Genomic DNA, 18,808 nt, shown 5'->3' with positions numbered 1-18,808 from the left:
GCAGTGCAGGAAGTGAGGGGGTCAAGCTAGATCAGGGAACCAGCAGCTGTTATGGAGCCTGCTCTGGTTCTGCTGGCCTGATGGAGTATGCTGAATTTGCCAACACCGGGATGCATTCTAGATGTGCTTGTAGCATGGTATGCTTTCCGTAGAGAGCAGCAGCCTGCCGGTGACGAGGCGTCTCTCCCACTTTCACTTACAACTGGGTCCAAACGCACAGGCCTCACTTAAAGAGCCACCAGTCTCACTTGTGTTCCAGTATCGTCCTGGCTGGAAGCGATCTTGATCGTAGCATCTAAATGCCAATGCAATGGAGGGAAACAAAGGCTCTTAGGTTATCACTTCATAAATTCTTAAAAGAAACTGTGATTTGGAGACATGTTTTTGACTTTGTGTGTAAGAGATATGCATTCACTGTAAGAATATCAGATATATCTGTCTGTATGAATACCAAAACAAATAACAAGTTAAATGCACTAATTTATGTTTAATTTAATTCTTTAATACCTCTCTCATCCCAATATGGGGCATCTGAGCACTTTAGAGCATACGCATACATTAGAAAGAGACAATAAATCATACAAGTGTGCAAATCAATGTTTTGTTAAAGCCCTGTTTTGCTCCAGACTGAAACACACGCCATGCCACCATCTGTGCGGCATTAGCTTTGCTGCTTCGCCCGCTGCCAGGGTGACTGGCTGCGCGCGCTGCCACGTAAATCTCCACAGAAGTGGGGCTGCCCCGCCCGTAATCCACAGCTGAAAGGACGCGAACGAGGCTCTGTGAAAAGGCCGTGCAACGAGTCTCTGTCAATCAGCCCGGGTCTATTTTCTGTCCCTGCCTGAATCTGACCCTGCAACATCGACGCCCTAATTGTTCGCGCCTCGGCAGGTTTGAGGCGCTATGTAAACGCACTTACAAAAGCCATGCAGCCCACCACCACCTTAGGCACGCCCCCGCCCACACGGGAGCACCCCCACTGTATCCCTAGCGACCCCTACCAATTTACCTCACAGTGAGCTGCTAATGACCGCCCACTGTCCCTACTGGGAAGTAATCGGCGCCATCTGGATATAAACAAAGCCCGGACCCCCTGGAAAAGGGGCTTTGACATTCAAGAGATGCCCCATCCCGGAAGGGCATCTTCGCACATTCCAACACAATGCCCTGGTCTTGCTGAGTCCTCGCCGGGGTTATTCTGAAAACCGAGGCGTGTGTTGAATGAGTCTGTGCCAGTCTACCCAAAGTACTACAGAATGGGCACATTTTGCCAATACAACAAACATGCAAATCCTAGCGCTTCATTATGAACATGGGGCGTCTTTAAAATCGGTACTTGTGTACCACGAGTCCCACCGCGTGGGTAAAGTTAACAATATACCACTCTCATCACATTACACCGGAGCAGCGAGGTGCATGTATGCAGCCCACGTAAATACCACAAGTGCACACTTTCAAACAAAATGACAAATAAATACTCCATATGGCATTCAAATGGAAAATTAAGATTTGCGAAAGTAACTGTTACAGTTTACAAGAAATATTCATTATATCACAAAAACGACATTTTGACTAAAAATTGAGCTGTGGTCAGTTTGCGTCAGTCATACTAACAAGTGATGCGCCGTCGACACAGTTTATATCAGTGTTTAACAAGACTGAGCACTGAGGGTGTAGTGTCCCCGTGACCATTACAGAGGGGCTTTCCCTAATGGTTACAGTTTCCATAAACTCCTCTAGCGCGTGAAACCTAAGAACTGACGTGCACGTTGTGCAGTTATCAGAGTAGTTTAAGTGCGGACGAGCGGCGCGTCTATGTCCAGTGTGTGTGAACCAGCAGTCAATGCCCGCTTGAGTCGGTTTCAGGCAATACCTAATTTCTGATGTTGAATATGAATTTTGAGCTGAGTTCAGGCCCCGCATGCGTTACAGACAGTACTGAGAAAGCTACTAATCTCGTCGCCACAATGTCCCCCTGAGGACTGAGCTCTGTTGACACAACTGTCTATCTCCCTCCTCAAAGGGGCACGGAGTGCGCAGTTTCCTCAGTCGGACCGCGCCTTCGTGCCGGATGCGGATATCGAGGCTTGCCCCCTGACTGAGCGGGGTTCACAGTGTTGTTATTGTAGTCAGTGTGTCATGGGTCCTAGTGCAAGGAAGGACATGCCTCCCCGGCTGCTGTTTGAAGTGTGAAATACAATAATATTCAAGGCTCAGTGTGTCCCTGGTGCCACTGCACCTGCTGCACCAATGGAAGCTTCACCCCTGGGGGTCCTTTGCAGGGACGCCTGAGTGAAGTCTGTGAGGTTACAGTAAATGGCGGCAGATAGGACTTGCTTGCTCGCACGAAGATCACGGCTTGGGAGGGAACTCTGCCTTCTTTGGCCTGCAAGGCAGACAGCCCTGGGCAAGTTTTTGGGGCACAAGCTCTTCTTGTCAGTGGTTATTGGTCAATGCTTCTTGTGAAATACAGGACTCGATTATTTGCAGTCAGCCTCGCATAATGCACGGGGGTAGCTTCTTCAGGAAGATTGGGGGGGAGGGGTATATACGTCAGATTTCCCAACAATCACGCAGGTTAAAATACATTATATGCACTCTCTCTCTATCTCACTACCTCACTCTCTATCACTACATCACTATCTATTTCTATCTCACTCTCACTACCTCACTATATCACAACACACTCTCTCAAAACTTCACTACATCACTCTCTCACTACCTCGCAACTTCACTCTCTCTTTCTAACTCACTAATTCACTCTCTCTATCTCACTACCCCACTCTCTCTCTCAAATACACTAAGTCACTTACACTCACTCTTTCACTACCTCACTACATCACTATCTGTTTCTTTCTTAATACCTCACAACATCCCTCACTACCTCACTCTCTCTTTCCTTACCTCAATCTTTCTCACAACATCACTCACTGTTTTTATCTCACTACATCAGGAAATACCTCACTCACTAACTCACTCTTTCACTACCTCACTCTCTACCTCACTCTCTCTCACTACCTCACTCTCTATTTCAATACCTCACTCTCTATCTGCCTACCTCACTCTCTCTCTGCTAATGCAATAGGTATCACATATGCAAAAAAAAAAAAACTAATGCCAATAGAAATGACAATGCCATTTATTTAGGGATACAAAAATGATAAAAAAATAATGAGCAATACCAATAGCTCTACCTATAATATTGCCGAGACCATTGCATTGTAAATGCTTGTTAAAGTTCATCCTAACACAAGAAAGTCGGTCATAAAGGTTTCTTAAAAACAATAAGGGGCAACTCACCAGGGAAAATGTAAATCTGAGTAACTAGCTGCATGTTTAAATTATGCTTGCTGAATTATTTCATTTACTTATTTTTACTAATTTGCATACATTTTCTTGGATAACATGTACATGTGATATTAACTGCTCATACACGTGCAAAGTCAATTCACATACACAAATCTTCGCCACAGGCACATGCATGCCACAAAACGTGGATAGATATTCTGCATAAAGACAAACACTTGGCAAAGTTTGCTTTTACAAAGGTGTAGAGCAGGAGGCCTCCAACTAGGGAAGTTCAGGCTAGTTTGTCAGGGGTGTAAGTTTGTGGAATGGGTGTGTGTATTTATGTGTGCCTGTGTTGGTGTATATGTATGTAAAGGTTGTGTGTGTGTGTGTTTGTTTGTGAGAGAAGGAGTGCATGAAGGGTGCATGTGCATTTTAGTTTTTTTTTCTTTCGTTCATTTATGTAATGGCTTTGTCTGGGGACGTTTGCCAGTGTGACTGATGGCTGTGGTGGCTGTTCTTGCACACTGTGACTTCTCCCTGCCAGAAGCCCCTGGCATCAATACCTATCCTATCTGGTGCTTCATCTGTGGCAAAATGAAACCATTCCTGGCATAATGTTGAACCCCCGTGGAGAAGGAAGATCCTGGCAAAATGGGTGAGCCTTCTAGAACACTTTGAGCTTTTAGGCATAATCATGCACCTTCAGTTGCATAGCAGTGGTCATCCTCATCCATAACATATTCTGACCATTCTTGGGCCAACTGTGGCACCCTTTAGCCCAATGGTGGCCACTCCTGGCAAAATGGTGGCCACTCCTGGCATAATTGCGTCCAGCCCTGACATTATAGCTGCACTAGTGATGGTGGCCATTCTTGTCCTAGCTGAGGCCATATGCTGTATAGAGATGGTCATCATTAGCATTATGATATCCACTCCTAACACAATGGTGGCTTTGGCATACTGGTGATCAACACTTGCACGTTCTGTGCTTTCTTGTCATTATGCCGGTCACCCTTTTTAGAATTCTGGCTAGCAATGGCATGTGATAGTAAGACATGGAAGGAAGAATTTACCCAAGTGAGGCACATACACATGTGAGCATTTGTGATCCAAATGTGACATGTGAAAAATGGTTTGTAGGGCAAAAATGACTTTTTCTCTACAATTAGTAATAGTAAAATGTGTGTATTTTCAAAGACTGATAAACTGATGTTTTCTATGGCAAGAACACCTTATAACGCAAGTATCATGGCACAGCTTTTATATGGAATATAGATCCGTAGTTAAAATCATTTTTTTCATTAACTCAATTAAATGGAATAGGTGGAAAGATGAGGCAGATAGTTTTGGGTTTAGGCCGAGGTACTCATTGGTCAGTGACCAGCTTGCAACTAGGTTTGCTGCCACTGAGATATGAAGTAGACACAATATTTAATATTTGCTTCAAGTAAAGGTGGAGGGGAGGGTCCATGGACAATGTGGTTAAAAGAAATGGAGTTAGCCTCTCAGCTTGCAAATTCACAATATATACCTTAATGGCAAGCGGAATTTTAAACAAATATATGAACTGGAATTCTGGAAAAGTTAAAATCACCAAATTAGAAACCAGATGGTCAAATGTAAATGTTGAGGGAGAAACATTTTGGGAAATATAGATTGCAATGGTTCTAAATCTAGCTCGTGTCTGTAAAATGATCTAGAATGCAGTAGTTTGAGACATTGTTTATGGGTTATAGTCTTGAAATAGCTAAGAACAAAATATGACCCGGAGACAATGGTGGATTAAACACCTTCTGTATTAAGAGAGTTGTCCAATGTTCTCCCATTGTATAATGAAACTTACCTGTTGGGTCATTGGTGATTTATTTATTGGCTCTGTCTAAAATATCTTGATAAAAGGTCAAATGGTATTGGAAGCAGGTTAGGTGCATAGTCATTCCTATTACTGAAAAACGGCTGTACAGAAGTGTATAGGCAGCAACCACATTTACTGAACTATTGGCGTAGTGTTGTGTGAAATTTTTGAATTTTATACACTTGAAGTGAAGGCCAATGATCCACAATTAGTAAAAATCTATAGCCATTATTGTTTCATTAATGTTTTATGTAAACATGCTTTCCCTTTTCTTTCGTTGTTTTTATTAGTTTGTTTTTACTTCTTGTGTTTTGAGTTTAAGCGAGCCTCTCTGTACTCTAGGGATCCTCTATATGAAGAGCTTCTTCTCTGCAAATAAGGCAACCAATTAGCTGGGAAGGGAACCGTCAACCAAGCATATTTCAAAAGCGCTATACTATTTGAACTAAACCACACCAAGATCCATGTATTCTCTGAGCTGACATACCTTTTAAACAACTATTTGTAATTCGATTTACACACCTCCTTTGTTAACTATAATATTAAATGACAACAAAGTTGCCTCTTAGAGGTCGCAAATTAGGCATCAATACTAAATTACTTTCTAGGAAGGAAGATATCTGCAAGGAGATGTTGCAGGGATATATCTCACATAAGTGGGGGACTTGGAAAGTCTCAACATTTTGGGTTCTTATTCTTGTATCGTGTTGTGCCTTTTTTTTTTTTACTAGAGTTTAGATGGTCATAGTTCTGCTTAAAATGTATCAGCAAAAGGTCATAGATACATAGTTGCATCCCAAGAAACGCATATTTCAAGAAAGGAGGTTGGGTGATTTAAGTCTAGCATTTACAACCGACAATTCCTCAACAGCTAGTCATAAAACAAGCAGGGTTGTTCTTCTTTTTTTACAATGGAATCCACGTCACACTGGCTAACTCACTTGCAGTAGGAGAAGGATGGTAACCCTGAATAATGGCACGAGTTGTCAGGCCACTGCGAACTTTGTGGCCAACTATGCTTCAAACCAAGGACAGAACAAATCATTTTTGCAAATCCTCAACAAGGTGGCAAGATCATCATAGGTGGAGACAGTCCTGTTAGGAGATTCTAATCGGGACATGAATCTTCTACTCAACATATCTGGTGGTTGGTCAGCCTCTACGAAAGTGGCATCCCTGTAATTTGGAGAGGGGGATGTTGGCCTTGAGCTTGACAGATATCTTGAGGGAACTACTTGAAGGGGAGAAAGACCATAGTGTTTTATTTCACGTATGAAGACCAGTCTCTAGCATTAACTATATCTTGATTTCAACCAGCCCCTTGGGGAAACAAAAGGACCATGTAGAGGGTATTTTCGATATGTGACCATGCTCTGGCAATGGTACAAGAAAGGCCTTGCAAGCTGTGCCTACAGCTCTTTGGTGGAAACTGAACAGACACATTCTGGAAAAGGCTGTCTGCACAGCTGAGATTTAAGCCACCATCAAATTCTTCCGTAAACAGAAAGATAATCTGGAGGTCTTAAGGGCACACTATGGGACACCAGAGAGGCTGTCATATGGGGTAAACTGATTTCATTTGCATCTTTCGTGAAAAGTACACTGGTTCAGGAGAAACTGGAAAACAAAGTGGCTTACAATGGGATACTATATGAGGTATTGGGAGGGAGGGACCAAAGAAAGATGAGGAGTAATATAGGCCAGTTTAATAATCACTTAATCACTTAATCAGTAAATCAGAGCAAACTCTCTTTACATTAGGTCAGGAATTTTATGAAAAAGGTAACAAACTGCACGGACTGCTGGCTAGAAAATTGAAAGCTAAACTTACTAGAGTGCATATTAACGCCATAGTCTCAACTGAGGGAGAAACGCTACATGGTTAAAGGTGAACATCTGACAACTGCAACAACTACAATGCACCTCTTTACTAAGTTGGAAATGAGCAGGACGAACCAGTAAGTAGGAAGTCTCAAGCTAGCCAGAGTGACAGAAGCCAAGTCTTAAACCCTAGAGGCCCCATTGACACAGGGATAGTCTCTGAAGATGATAAAGTGTCTTAACCACAGTACCGGGTCCTCATGGTTGTCAGTTGAATTCTGGAAGATCTTAAACGGTGAACTGGTCCCAAAGCTGACAGAACTTTACAACTCCTTTAGAACCACAAAACAAACCATTGCCGAGAAGTCAAGTGCTGATGTGGTGGGGATTCACAAATAGTGCAAGGAACAAACACTCTACAATATGTTGAGGCCAATAACACTGTTGAATGTTGATAATAAAATAATCTAGTGTGTTTAGCAACCTCCCTTTAAAGGTCTGTCACTTTACAGGTTGCAGCTTGTCTTGTTAGATTACCCTTTCTTTCTTTAATCCTTCATTTAAATAATACTTTGCAGGAGAGCAACTTGGGAGCCAAAAAGATACACCTCCACTTTCCTTTGATCCAACAAGCAACATGACAGTGCTGCTCTATTGGAGATTTCCCCTGTGGCAGACTCGCAGCGTCAATGGGACACCTACATCCAATAACGTACAAGATCCGTCTGGATTCTAAGTAAAATCATGAATGGAGGAGACGAGCGCTGCACAAAGGAGCCAAGATGGCAGCCGACACCTTGGTCCAAGAAATGAAGCCCGTCCAGACAGAGTAAAAATCCAGTCCAGAAGAAAAGCATTAAAAAGACTGCTTGGTAGTAGCTGCCCCCTTTACTCAATTTCCCGGAAGAAAGGGGTGTACTGACCAACTGAGGAGCAGTGGTAAAAAGCAAAACATAAAGCAGGCACAGACTGCTTATTGACTCAATAAGAGCCTAGTGAAAAGGCAGGCCCATGGAAGACTGAGGGAGGTGGTCTTCGGGGACCCACACAGACATCAACACGGAAGACATCAACCAGGTCAATCCAAAATAAGAGGGACTTGCAGCACAAATTGGCCATATTTCTGGAATTGGAAGACGCAGAAACATTAAAGAGGTAGAATGAGCAGTTTAAACAAATGAGAAGGAAGGCGGGGGGGGGGGCTGAAATCTACCTCTTCCGGTGAGAATGGAGGGAAGAAAAACAAGGCAAAGGATATTTAGAACATGAAAGTCCCTAGTTTGCAGACCAAGTGACCAAAGACTCATATTTACCATATTTGAAAGAGTCGAAGGGAACTGAAGTGAAGAGCAGAAGACTAGAAAAGAAAATGCTGAAGACAAACAAAAAAAAGCGTTGCCAAATTAAATAAATCAAGCATAAAAGACGGCTGTGAAAGAGAACAGGTGACGTCCACAAGCCATACTGAAAGTTGCAAGTGAGAGAGCCAAGGCAAGTGGCAGAAAGACAACATGATCAGGGACATGATGGGCAAAGTGCTGATACAAATACAAGTGAGGATCACGGCAGGGAGGGTGGGCAGATTCAGTGGATACTGAATCATCTGGCGACAACGAAGAACCCATCACAAAGCAGTATATGGAAAAGCTATTCAAGGAGCTCTGGGAAGACTTCACCGCACTTTAAGATATGGGCCACAATGGATACGGAGGAAATCTGATATTCCATATCACAGACATAAAGATATTAGAAAATCTGGGCCTCTTTCTTAGCCTTTCTTGTTAAGGCATTCACTGAAAATACATGTCCAATATAGCCGAGGGTTTTACTAATCACTTCTAAGGAGGAGTAGAATCAAATGGCCAGAGAGTTAGCATTGAAATACAGTCTAATCTGTCGATCAGACTCTGAGATACAAAGACGCACTCATGGACTCTAGTGTGGCATTGGGGAGAGGGGTATATTGGAGTAGTAAAGTAAACCAAATTTATTCTGACTAAGTTCATTTTCAGCCAGTGGCTGTAGAAAAAGTTTATTCAATTGATACTTAAAATAGATTTGTTAAAGAGAACTCTAGTAACATGTTTTTACTCTGGTGACTTTCTTTTTAGACTAGAAGGTTTTAGATGAAAAAATAAGCAAAATCAGGCCAATACAGCTGGAACATAGACTACTAAAATATATTCTGTTTTCTTGTTTCGAAAATTGGCCTTCTAAGGACAGGTTTTAAATACATACATTTTATATTCTTTTATCACAAGTGAGTGAGAGAAAATTCAGTGCTTATGTCTAGCAACGATCATCCTTTCAAAAGAGACTTTCAATTTCGCCTGCTTGACCTCTGGGTTACAGGAGGCTGCCGTTGGCAAGTGAAGTGCACATTTTGTAAGAGGCTGGCAGCATTTTTTTTCCGTGCATCAAGGACATCTGCAGGGCCATTAAGATAACAAGACATGGGACCGCTACCAGCTGATGTAAACAGCATCTACAGACAATCGAAACTGTGGGTTTCGGATGTAGTTATGCAACAGACAAGTAACTCGGAGCAGAAAAAGACGGACTAACTGATACAGGTCATAAAAAAGATGGCATAAAACAGCCAATTGCTAGGAGTCTGCGAAACAAGGGGTCTGCCACAAAAGGTGTGCAAGAGAAGATAAGTTATTAGAAGGTAAAATATATTAGATTGCCCACAGCATGACATTACCATGACATTTTAAAGAATGAAAAATTGGTTGGCGTTCGTTTCACTTTCAGCACAACCAAATGTGCTGGGATTTTAAGGATCCAATTAGTAAGATTTTTTTTTTTTTTTAATGTACAGAAACTGTTGAAGCAGGTAAAATGAAAACTATACACCAGCTGTGTGACATAGGACGCAGGTATCCACTGACTGGGTTCAATTATTTGTTTGATATAATATGTAGTTTGAATTAAATCGTTCGAACTAACTACCTAGTTTCAAAGTAACTAGTCATAAAGTAAAATACATATCAAAATTAGGGAGCAGATTAGAAAAGCATAACAAATGATGGGGGAACAGAGTAGGAGAACAATTGGATATGCCATATATGAAAGAGAACAGAAAGAAGCAAATGTGAGAATAAAGAGTGAAAAAAAGAGACACTGCAACCCTGTTAGAAGGAAAAGTGAGAAAGCAGAAAAGGGGGAGGTGAAAAAGACAAGCAAAAGAGGAAATGAAAAGACAGGGTAATGAAAGGAAGAGGATGGATCAAGAGGATACGTCCATTCTTATGAAAAGAAAATTCACGCCTCAATTTTCATTAATTGATTCTAACCAATGTCCTTTTCAATGCAAACTCACATTTCAAACTATGGTAATTCAGAAAAACATATAGACTACGCACATACCCCAATAGTCAAACATGCAAAGGCTTTAGCGGAAGGGACGGAGATCCAAGCCTTTACAATTACAAACACAGGTGTTGGATAATTGTTGCAAGGCCCCAGCAAACTTACAGTGTATTCAGTAGCGCAACTTCTAAGCTTCTATCTACATACACAGATGCTGGTGGGGGTTTCCGTGAACATAGCCACAGGATTCCACTATGGGAGCACGTCCTAGAGCTAAATCATACCCTGGTGTAGGGGAAGGTTTCACCCACTTTTAGGGGGGAAAACGTAAATCACACAGGTCATCATTGACTGCCTACACATACATCCATGTTGGGAGTAGACCCAACCATCTTACAGGCTCTACCATACTTAAACCCAGATCTACTGAGTAAATGACATCTGGCAAGGGATAAGCAGGTGTTCGTGAAGGTCGCAAAATGGAATCCTCTATAATGATATCGCCATATGCTACTAGCATTGCCGCATTCTGCTAGCAAAAACAGCTGCTGGCTTAAAAACTGGCATAGGTTAGAAAGAGGTACGCAATAAACCCCGTTTACAAGCTTTCAAGAGCGATTTCATAAGAAAAACGGTCCAATAATGACTCACCTGCTTTTGGAAGATGCTAAGTTGTTCAAGTTCTTTGCATTTGCTTTCCACTAGCTCTGCAACTTTACTTGCTAGTTCTTTTTCTCTTCCTAAAAATACAATCCACATTTTAAAAATTAATACAGGTCTTCTGCAAACAAATAATGCTGTAGTTCACTACTCTAAAGCTCTAAGCCGATATTTACTTTTGTAATTTGACCACGAGACTTTAAGCATTGTGGGAATAAAAAATGAAAAAGCTAAACAGAAAAGCAGGACAACACATGATAAAATTACTGCCTTGTTTGCTTTCTTAAGTGGCATTTTTTTTTTTTTTTTTTTACTCGGCGGCAGCAGTTATCTACAGTACTGCAGCCTTTGAAGGCTGGCTGACCTTTGATAAGTTTGATTCAATTAAACAGTTAGGACAAATATTGATTGAGCATGGCTGGTGCGCTAAAGAATGAACAGTTTTTACTACAGGAAAAGAATGGACACCTTTAGAGCTGTGTGACCAACACGTGTGTTGCAAAGGCAGCCTAAAATGGCAAAGCAGAGAACGGACATGCTGTTGAAGCAGCCTAACTATGAGAACATTATTTCTTGGCGTAGGAATCAGACTCCTTTTTGAGTGTACTCAAAGCATGTTTGACTTGCAAGTACAGGATAAAATTTACATATTGCCTAAAAGTCAAATACACAATGTGGGAAAGAGCAGCAGATGAAATTTGAAAAACAAAAAATGGGAAATGGGCTGACAGACTGTCCAATAACAATGCAGTTAAGGTCCCAGTGCTAACATGGGAAACAAATCATTCTTTTTGGATTCTTAATGAAGAAACTGGACTTAAAAGTATGTTAAACTAAGTGTGCACTGAAACTGCAACAGCCAGCCCGGTGGGCACCGGGAGATGCAAAATAAATTTATAAAGTGAATAAAAATTGAGTAGCAAGATCCACTCTGATTATTCACTGCTCCTAGGAAGGAGCACCCCATAATCTCCTAAGGTATTTTAATACACAATATTTCTATGCTTGTGGTGCCCCTAGAAGAGGCAGGGTCACCCCAAAGCTTTTTTCTAATGTCGTGGGGGCTGCAGGAAGTAAAACAGCCTGTGCAACATTAAAAAAAATAAACCAGTATCGCTCCTAGGTCATTAAATCCATGACCCCATGAGAAATTAACATATTTTTGAAAAGCCCTCCCAGCTGGAGCTCTATGCTCCTCAGCTGGAGTGCAAGACACTCTTGTGGTTGTGTTTAAGATTGCATTTTGTGGACTATAAAATGTTAAAAGAAAGACTCCGAGACATGTTGGTTTTATTTTACAAATCAGTAAGAGTCTTTCTTTCAATATTTTTCAGCCCACAAAAAGGAATCATAAAAACAGTGTTAAGAGAAAGACTCAGACTTTATTTCTTCTTTTATTGAAGCTTTACGAAACATTTATTAAGCATTGCACTGTATAAATTACTAACATATACATTTGATTACAAATATTGGTGAATTTGGAGAAAGAATATAAATCTGCTTAAAGCCAATAGGCCCCCTTCTGATATTTTGGTGTTGTGACTCTTTGGCAAAGTCGGTAATTCTCCCTGAGTGTGGCCAGAACCGGGGAGACTGCATACTGCGCCTGCCAGATGGCAGTGTGTAGAATGTGGTGGCTGCTCGCAATGGTTTGAATGCAGGGCCTGGCTACAGGCCGGGTCCTGCATCCAATCCCATGCAGCACACAGCCAAACATTGTGCACAGCGAGTGTTGGTTACCCACGGGGGGAGTTGGATGCTGGGCTTGCTCACAGGCATGGGGTTGCCTGTCTGCGATGGATTGGCCGCAGGGGCTATGTGGTGGGTTGACTTTATGTATGGTAATAAGATATTAGTTTACGTTAAAAAACGCCCAAAAATTCACTAACAAAAACAAGTGGCGTTATAGTTAGGTAAAACTTTCAGAGAAAACAATGTTTAAAATTTTAAAAACCCTGAAATTCACCAGTTAGAAATATCTCAATTAACTAGAACTCATACCCTAAAGTAACTTTTAACTCTCGCCCTCGACATGCACAGTTAATAACCACACATATTTCATCACTTATGAAATGAGGCTTTTCAGTTTCGCCCTATTGATTGGAAATACCATATTAGTTATGTTTTTAACTATACCATTTATAATCAACTATTATTGAGCATACTATCTATATAGGACGATCTGAGCATCACTGGCTCCTAGGATTTTATGGAGAGATTTATTATGTCTACAAACTCACACAATATGGCTGCCATTATTCACCTTCTAAACACGAGCGCGCTAAGGCATTGTTTGATCGTTATTTACCACTTAAACATGGCCACCGAATTCACTGGCTTCCAAGATTTTTAGGATAGATTTATTATCCCGACAAACTCTCAGAATAAGGCCGCCATTATTCACCCTCTAAACACGGACACGCTAAGGCATTTTTTGATCGCTTATTTACCACTCAAATATGGCAGTCAAATTCAAATATTCTAGGCTAATAGATGTGTTCAGTACAGTTGAATCAGATTCAGACATTAGAGTGTCTTATTTTTAATAAATTTTTTGTATTTTTGGGTGGTTCCATTATTTTAGAAACATATTTAATTCCTTATCATTTTGATCGCGTGCCAGTTTAGAATATACTTGGTGTCTTTTAAAGATGGCCACCATGGTGTCGACATCGGTACGATCCTCCGCGTTAAGGACATCACGTCATAGGCGCAGGTGTCGGTCCTTAGGGTGATTGAAGAGGTATAAAAATGGTGCGAGCCATGAGCACTTTTAATGGCGTTTCTGGAAGGAGGCACGGCCGCTTATCACGGTATGTAACATTTTAGGAGGTTACCTTAAGCGAGAAATCCTGGTTATTTTATTTAATAGGGAGGGCACGTGGCTTCCTCTCCAAACCTTATAGAGGCCATCCGCTGGACCGATATCGTCAATTAGGGAAGGGGGCAAGTGGTAACAGATTGTGTGGGGAATAAGAGGGGACTACGCTTTAGAGCGCTGTAGTGTACTTGATCAAATCCATTGCAGTAACAGATATTGGTACATTGAGATATGCACTTCCTATTAGGTTATACCGTATGTGTGAAGTTATTACATAATTGTTTAATTTATTTTCGTGATACATATGTTTTATCCAGGCGCTAAGATTTTTCCTCAGTTCTCGTGATAGATATGTTTTATTAAGGCACTATGATTTTTTTCTTCATACCACGTTATATCGTATGTGCTAAGTTGTTTCCTGTTCAGCACGTCATGTTCATTGTGACAATGGACGTTGGTTTATTATCTGTACTAGGATGGGCATTGGTTTATCATCTTTGCTAGGATGTATCCTGGTATCCAGGGACTTTAGTCCCTTTTAGAGTAGTGCATTATAGGAAAATATGGGAATATTTTGTCTAACAACTAAAACCTAGTACACAAGGTTTAAAAACAGTATTTATCTGTTGTTTAGAGGGAGGATGTGAGAGCGGTATACACTTATTGTTAAACAGACCTAAGATTTCATACAGGTCAAGAGTTAAAGTGTAACTTTCTTCTAATAGGGAGAGTTATCAAGTTACCATTGATAAATCTACACAGAATAAACTCAAAGAGGTGGTTGTATACACTCCGCTCCATATCATGTGGTCGCATTACGTGGGTATCGTATCTGGAGAGAACGTCCCTATTCGGTTACTGGATGTTGTCAAAATGGATGTTTCTCTTGGCCTTTTTATTAAGAATTGATATCCACCCCTCACATTTAGGTGGCTGAATCTTCACTCTTTGGAGATCAACTTCTCCGCAAGGACTACTTTGTCTATGCCTTTTCTTGAAAGCTTACTTGCATCCGGATACAAAAGGTGAAGTGTAAAGACTTTAGGGAGTCCAATGGATTTATTTCTTCTCTGTTGTTGTTTACGAATTAGCAAATAAGTTATCATTCTCTGCTTGGATGTCAATTATTGACAATTTCTTGTAGTTTCTTTTCACCATAAGTAAGATAAAATTTTCCATCTTACAATGATTCCATTTAGTCGCAAATAAGGTGTTCTGTTACCGGACGTTATCTTAATGTATATGTATCTTTGTTGGGGTAACTTTATTTCCAGTATTAATACCTGCTATATTTGGGTGTCTATATAAAATTTCTCATTTGGAAGACGAGTTCTCCATAAGGACTATTGTGTTCTATTTCTGGATGGTCTGAACATATTTCTATATAAAGGGTGAGGTCCAACAACTTCAGGGAACCAATCTGTTTATTTTTATGGTTTCCTTTCCGAGAAACCTAAACAATTAATATTCTTTGTTTAGGTGTCAATTATTGTCACATTTTTGGAGCACCTCTCAATAACAAGAAACATCATACTGTATTACCATATTGCAAATTCACATTATGTCACAAAAGGCGAGGAGGCTTCAAATTTAAAGATAGCAATCTCTTTAGGTGTACCGAAGTCTGTCTGTCTGTCTGTCAGTGTCTCTCTCTCTCTCTCGTATTTATTCTTACTTCTTCTCCTCCTTTTCTTATTTCTTGGTATAACTCATAATACAAATAAATGTTTTTTCGCATTTGGTTGGTTTGCTTGCACTTCTTTGTTCTTGTGCCTTTATTTATGCTTCTGGTATTTATATTTCTCCAAAGTTGGAAACAAGACTTAATAGATTATATAAACGATTTCAACTCTGTTAACTATTTGTGTGTAATGTGCTAGTCCTTTGTATACATGTAGAAAATAGTTTTACTTTTATAAAAAGAAATTTTAAGAAATAATTTTTATGTTAGAACTATTGTCTAGTCGTGAAAATGCATGTAATGTCAAGATTATAAGTTATGTACGTCAGTTATTGTTATTTCTTTTTTTAAACAATCTTTATTGAGTTTAAGACATAACCCTAACCCCCCCCCACCCGACAGGTTAAAGGCTTTACAGTTGGTTTGCATATATATACACATTTAACAGAAGTAGACGCAGCTTCAGTTGATCTTAGTTATTCAGCATCTTCAATCCAAGTTCTTAGTGGATCCCAAATAGTTAGACCTTTCTTTTTCTTATTCAAACCCTTACATTTATAAATTGCGATTTCAAAACTATAAATAGCAAGTAGGCGTGCACGCCATTGGTGGAATGAGGGTGGTTGTTGATCTAACCAAGCCGATGCTAGACAAATTCTCAATATTGACATTGAAATAAATATAAATCCCCTTATTCGGATCGGTCGGGAATCCCCCACGACGCCCAAAACTATTTCTGAGGTTGTTATTTCAATATCTTTTTTAATAATTTTGGAGAGAAAGATCGAGATATCCTGTCTAATAGCAGAGAGTTCATTACAAGTAGCAAACATACGTATTAGGTCCGCTTCGGGCAACGCACATCTTGGACATTTCGTCCCCTTTCCATGACTCCATTTTGCTATTTTTTTAGGGGTGTAATATAGCTGAAAGAAGGTCTTGTAATATTGAGCCTGTAGTTTTGTTGAAATTAGAATTGATTGCGAAAGATTGAATGCCATCCGAATTGAATTATTGGTAATATCTAGTTTATCCTGCCATATCTGAAAATGTTTGTCAAGATCATCAGGCAAATTAGTGATTAAGTTGTTGTAGATTTCACCAATTTTAATTGTATTGTTCTTTATAATGATATCTATAATTGGTATGGTCTGAAAAGCTGAGTTACCGCCCCCTTTTTTCACCCAAAAATCTCTGACTTGCAAATATTTATAAAAATCACGATGGTCTAATTGGAATTTATTCTTTAGTATTTCGAATGTATTAAGCCCAGATGTGTTAAAGAGTAAACCAAGTTTTGTAATTCCTGATGTAACCCAGCGTTTCATACATGAATCTGTAAAAATTGGGGGGAGGTTTTGATTACCATAGATGGTAGTATAGTATGAAAATCTACCAATCCCCAATAATTTACGTACGTTACACCATACTGTGTAGATTCCTTTAAGGGTTTTGAACCGAACCTTTTTAAAGTGACAGTCGTAGGTCAAACGCCATAAATGGTCTCCCGAAGCGGTCCCTAAGATAAGTTCTTGTGGGGTGGGAATTCTACCTGCAAAATTCAGAGTGGGATTTGGGATTAGGAGCTTTCTGCAATAATTGAGTGTGCAAGCCCACCAATATACCTTAGGGTTAGGCAAGGCGAGACCGCCTCTATCTTTAGGTAAATTAATAAATTTCATTGCTCTTCGTGGTCTACTATATCCCCAAATAAAGCCGGAAAAAATATGATCCAGTTCTGTAAAAATATGTTGGTCAAAAATTAAACAGATGCTTCTAAAAAAGTATAAGAATTTAGGGAAAAATAAATTTTTTATTAAATTACTCCTTCCGATAATTGTTAGATGTAAATTGTGTAATCTCCTCAGTGATGAACTTGTTTGTTTCAAAATTGGTTTCAAATTTAAACTAACTAGATTGTTGAAATTAGCTGTCATGTTTACTCCCAAATAGGTCGCATTTTCAACGATCCTTTCATCAGCACAATTAATTTGATTATTAATAACTATCTGAGTTTTATTTTCATTTAATTTAGAACCTGAGATTTCGCCAAAGTATTTAGCCTCTGTTTCAATTAAATGTATTGCGTTGGTAGGATTGGTTGTGGTTAGGGCAATATCATCAGCATATGCTAGTGTTTTTGTGTCCCCATGAGGCGTCCTCACCGGTGTTATTGCGACGTTTGATTCTAGCTTCCGAATAAAAGGGTCTATGAATATAGCGAAAAGCAAAGGAGAGCAGGGACAGCCCTGCCTCGTTCCTCTTGTTATTTTAAAGTTTTCTGATGTGTCACCATTTATCATCACTGCTGCTTCTGGATTAAGATACATCATACGAATTGCATTGATGAAGTTTTCCCCTATTCCACTCTTTGACATGGCTGTCCATAGATATTTCCAGGAGACCCTATCGAACGCTTTTTCAGCGTCGAGTAATATCAGTGCCATAGGGTCTCCTGTCACCTCGGTGATGTCAAAGAGTGTGATAACCCTCTGTATGTGATCGATGGTAGATCTGCCAGGAACAAATCCATGTTGCCGACCCGATATAATTTTATTTATAAGTGGGGCAATCCGACTGGCAAGTAATTTAGAGTAGATTTTGGAATCGTTGTTGATTAGGGTTATTGGACGATAAGCCCCTAGTTCAGTTGGGTCTTTATTTTTCTTTGGAAATACAATTATTTTTGCTAGTGCCCAGGATCCTGGTGGCCGTCCACCATTAAAGACCTGGGACATCAACATTGTAAGTATCCCTTTTAACTGTTTGCTAAATCTAGCATAAAATTCAGAGGGGATTCCATCAAACCCACTTGCTTTGCCCGGGGGAAGACTATTAATAGATAGCAATATTTCGATCCATTGTGGAGCCTCAGCTAGGCTATCTCTGTCGGGTTGGGAAAGCTCAGTCCATATAACCGTATCCAGGTAATCATCAATTTGAGATTGGTTTTTACAAGTTTCTGTATAAAGATCTGAATAGTATCTTTTAAAGCAGTCTCTTATTTCTCTGGGATCTTGAATGAGACCTTTAATCGGATCGTTAATTTCTTTAATGTTACTATCGGTTTGTTCTTGTCTAGCCCGAATTGCAAGATGATGACCGATATTTTCCCCCATCTCATAGATTTTTTGTTTGTAATGGGTAGCTTTCCTAGTTGCTTTATTAGAGAACACTTCTACTATTGAATTTTTGGAAATGGCTACATCCCTGATTGCCTTTTCAATATTAATATTATCCTGGATTGCCGTAATAAGTTCTTCCTCTTTTTCGGCTAGTTCATTTTGTAGATTTTTTAATTTTTGCTTTTCCTCTAGGTTATTATTAATAGAAAACCTCAGAGTTTCTCCTCTAATACCCGCCT

The 18,808-nt window shown here is 40.1% G+C and overlaps 1 protein-coding gene across 6 annotated transcripts in view; it reads right to left on the bottom strand.

Annotated features, from left to right (window-relative positions):
* Nucleotides 1-18,808, bottom strand: part of MIA2 (MIA SH3 domain ER export factor 2) — a 635,554-nt gene that overhangs the window by 385,237 nt on the left and 231,509 nt on the right. For all 6 annotated transcript variants that reach the window (XM_085626929.1, XM_085626930.1, XM_085626931.1 and 3 more), the window contains exon 9: nucleotides 10,934-11,022. In XM_085626929.1, coding sequence (XP_085483055.1) covers nucleotides 10,934-11,022 — 89 coding nt within the window. The remainder of the gene's footprint in view (nucleotides 1-10,933; nucleotides 11,023-18,808) is intronic.

Source organism: Triturus cristatus, chromosome 9 (genome assembly GCF_964204655.1).
Source record: "Triturus cristatus chromosome 9, aTriCri1.1, whole genome shotgun sequence".
Taxonomy (NCBI): domain Eukaryota; kingdom Metazoa; phylum Chordata; class Amphibia; order Caudata; family Salamandridae; genus Triturus; species Triturus cristatus.
Note: the sequence above shows the minus strand (reverse complement) of the source record. Positions and strands in the feature narration are given on the sequence as shown.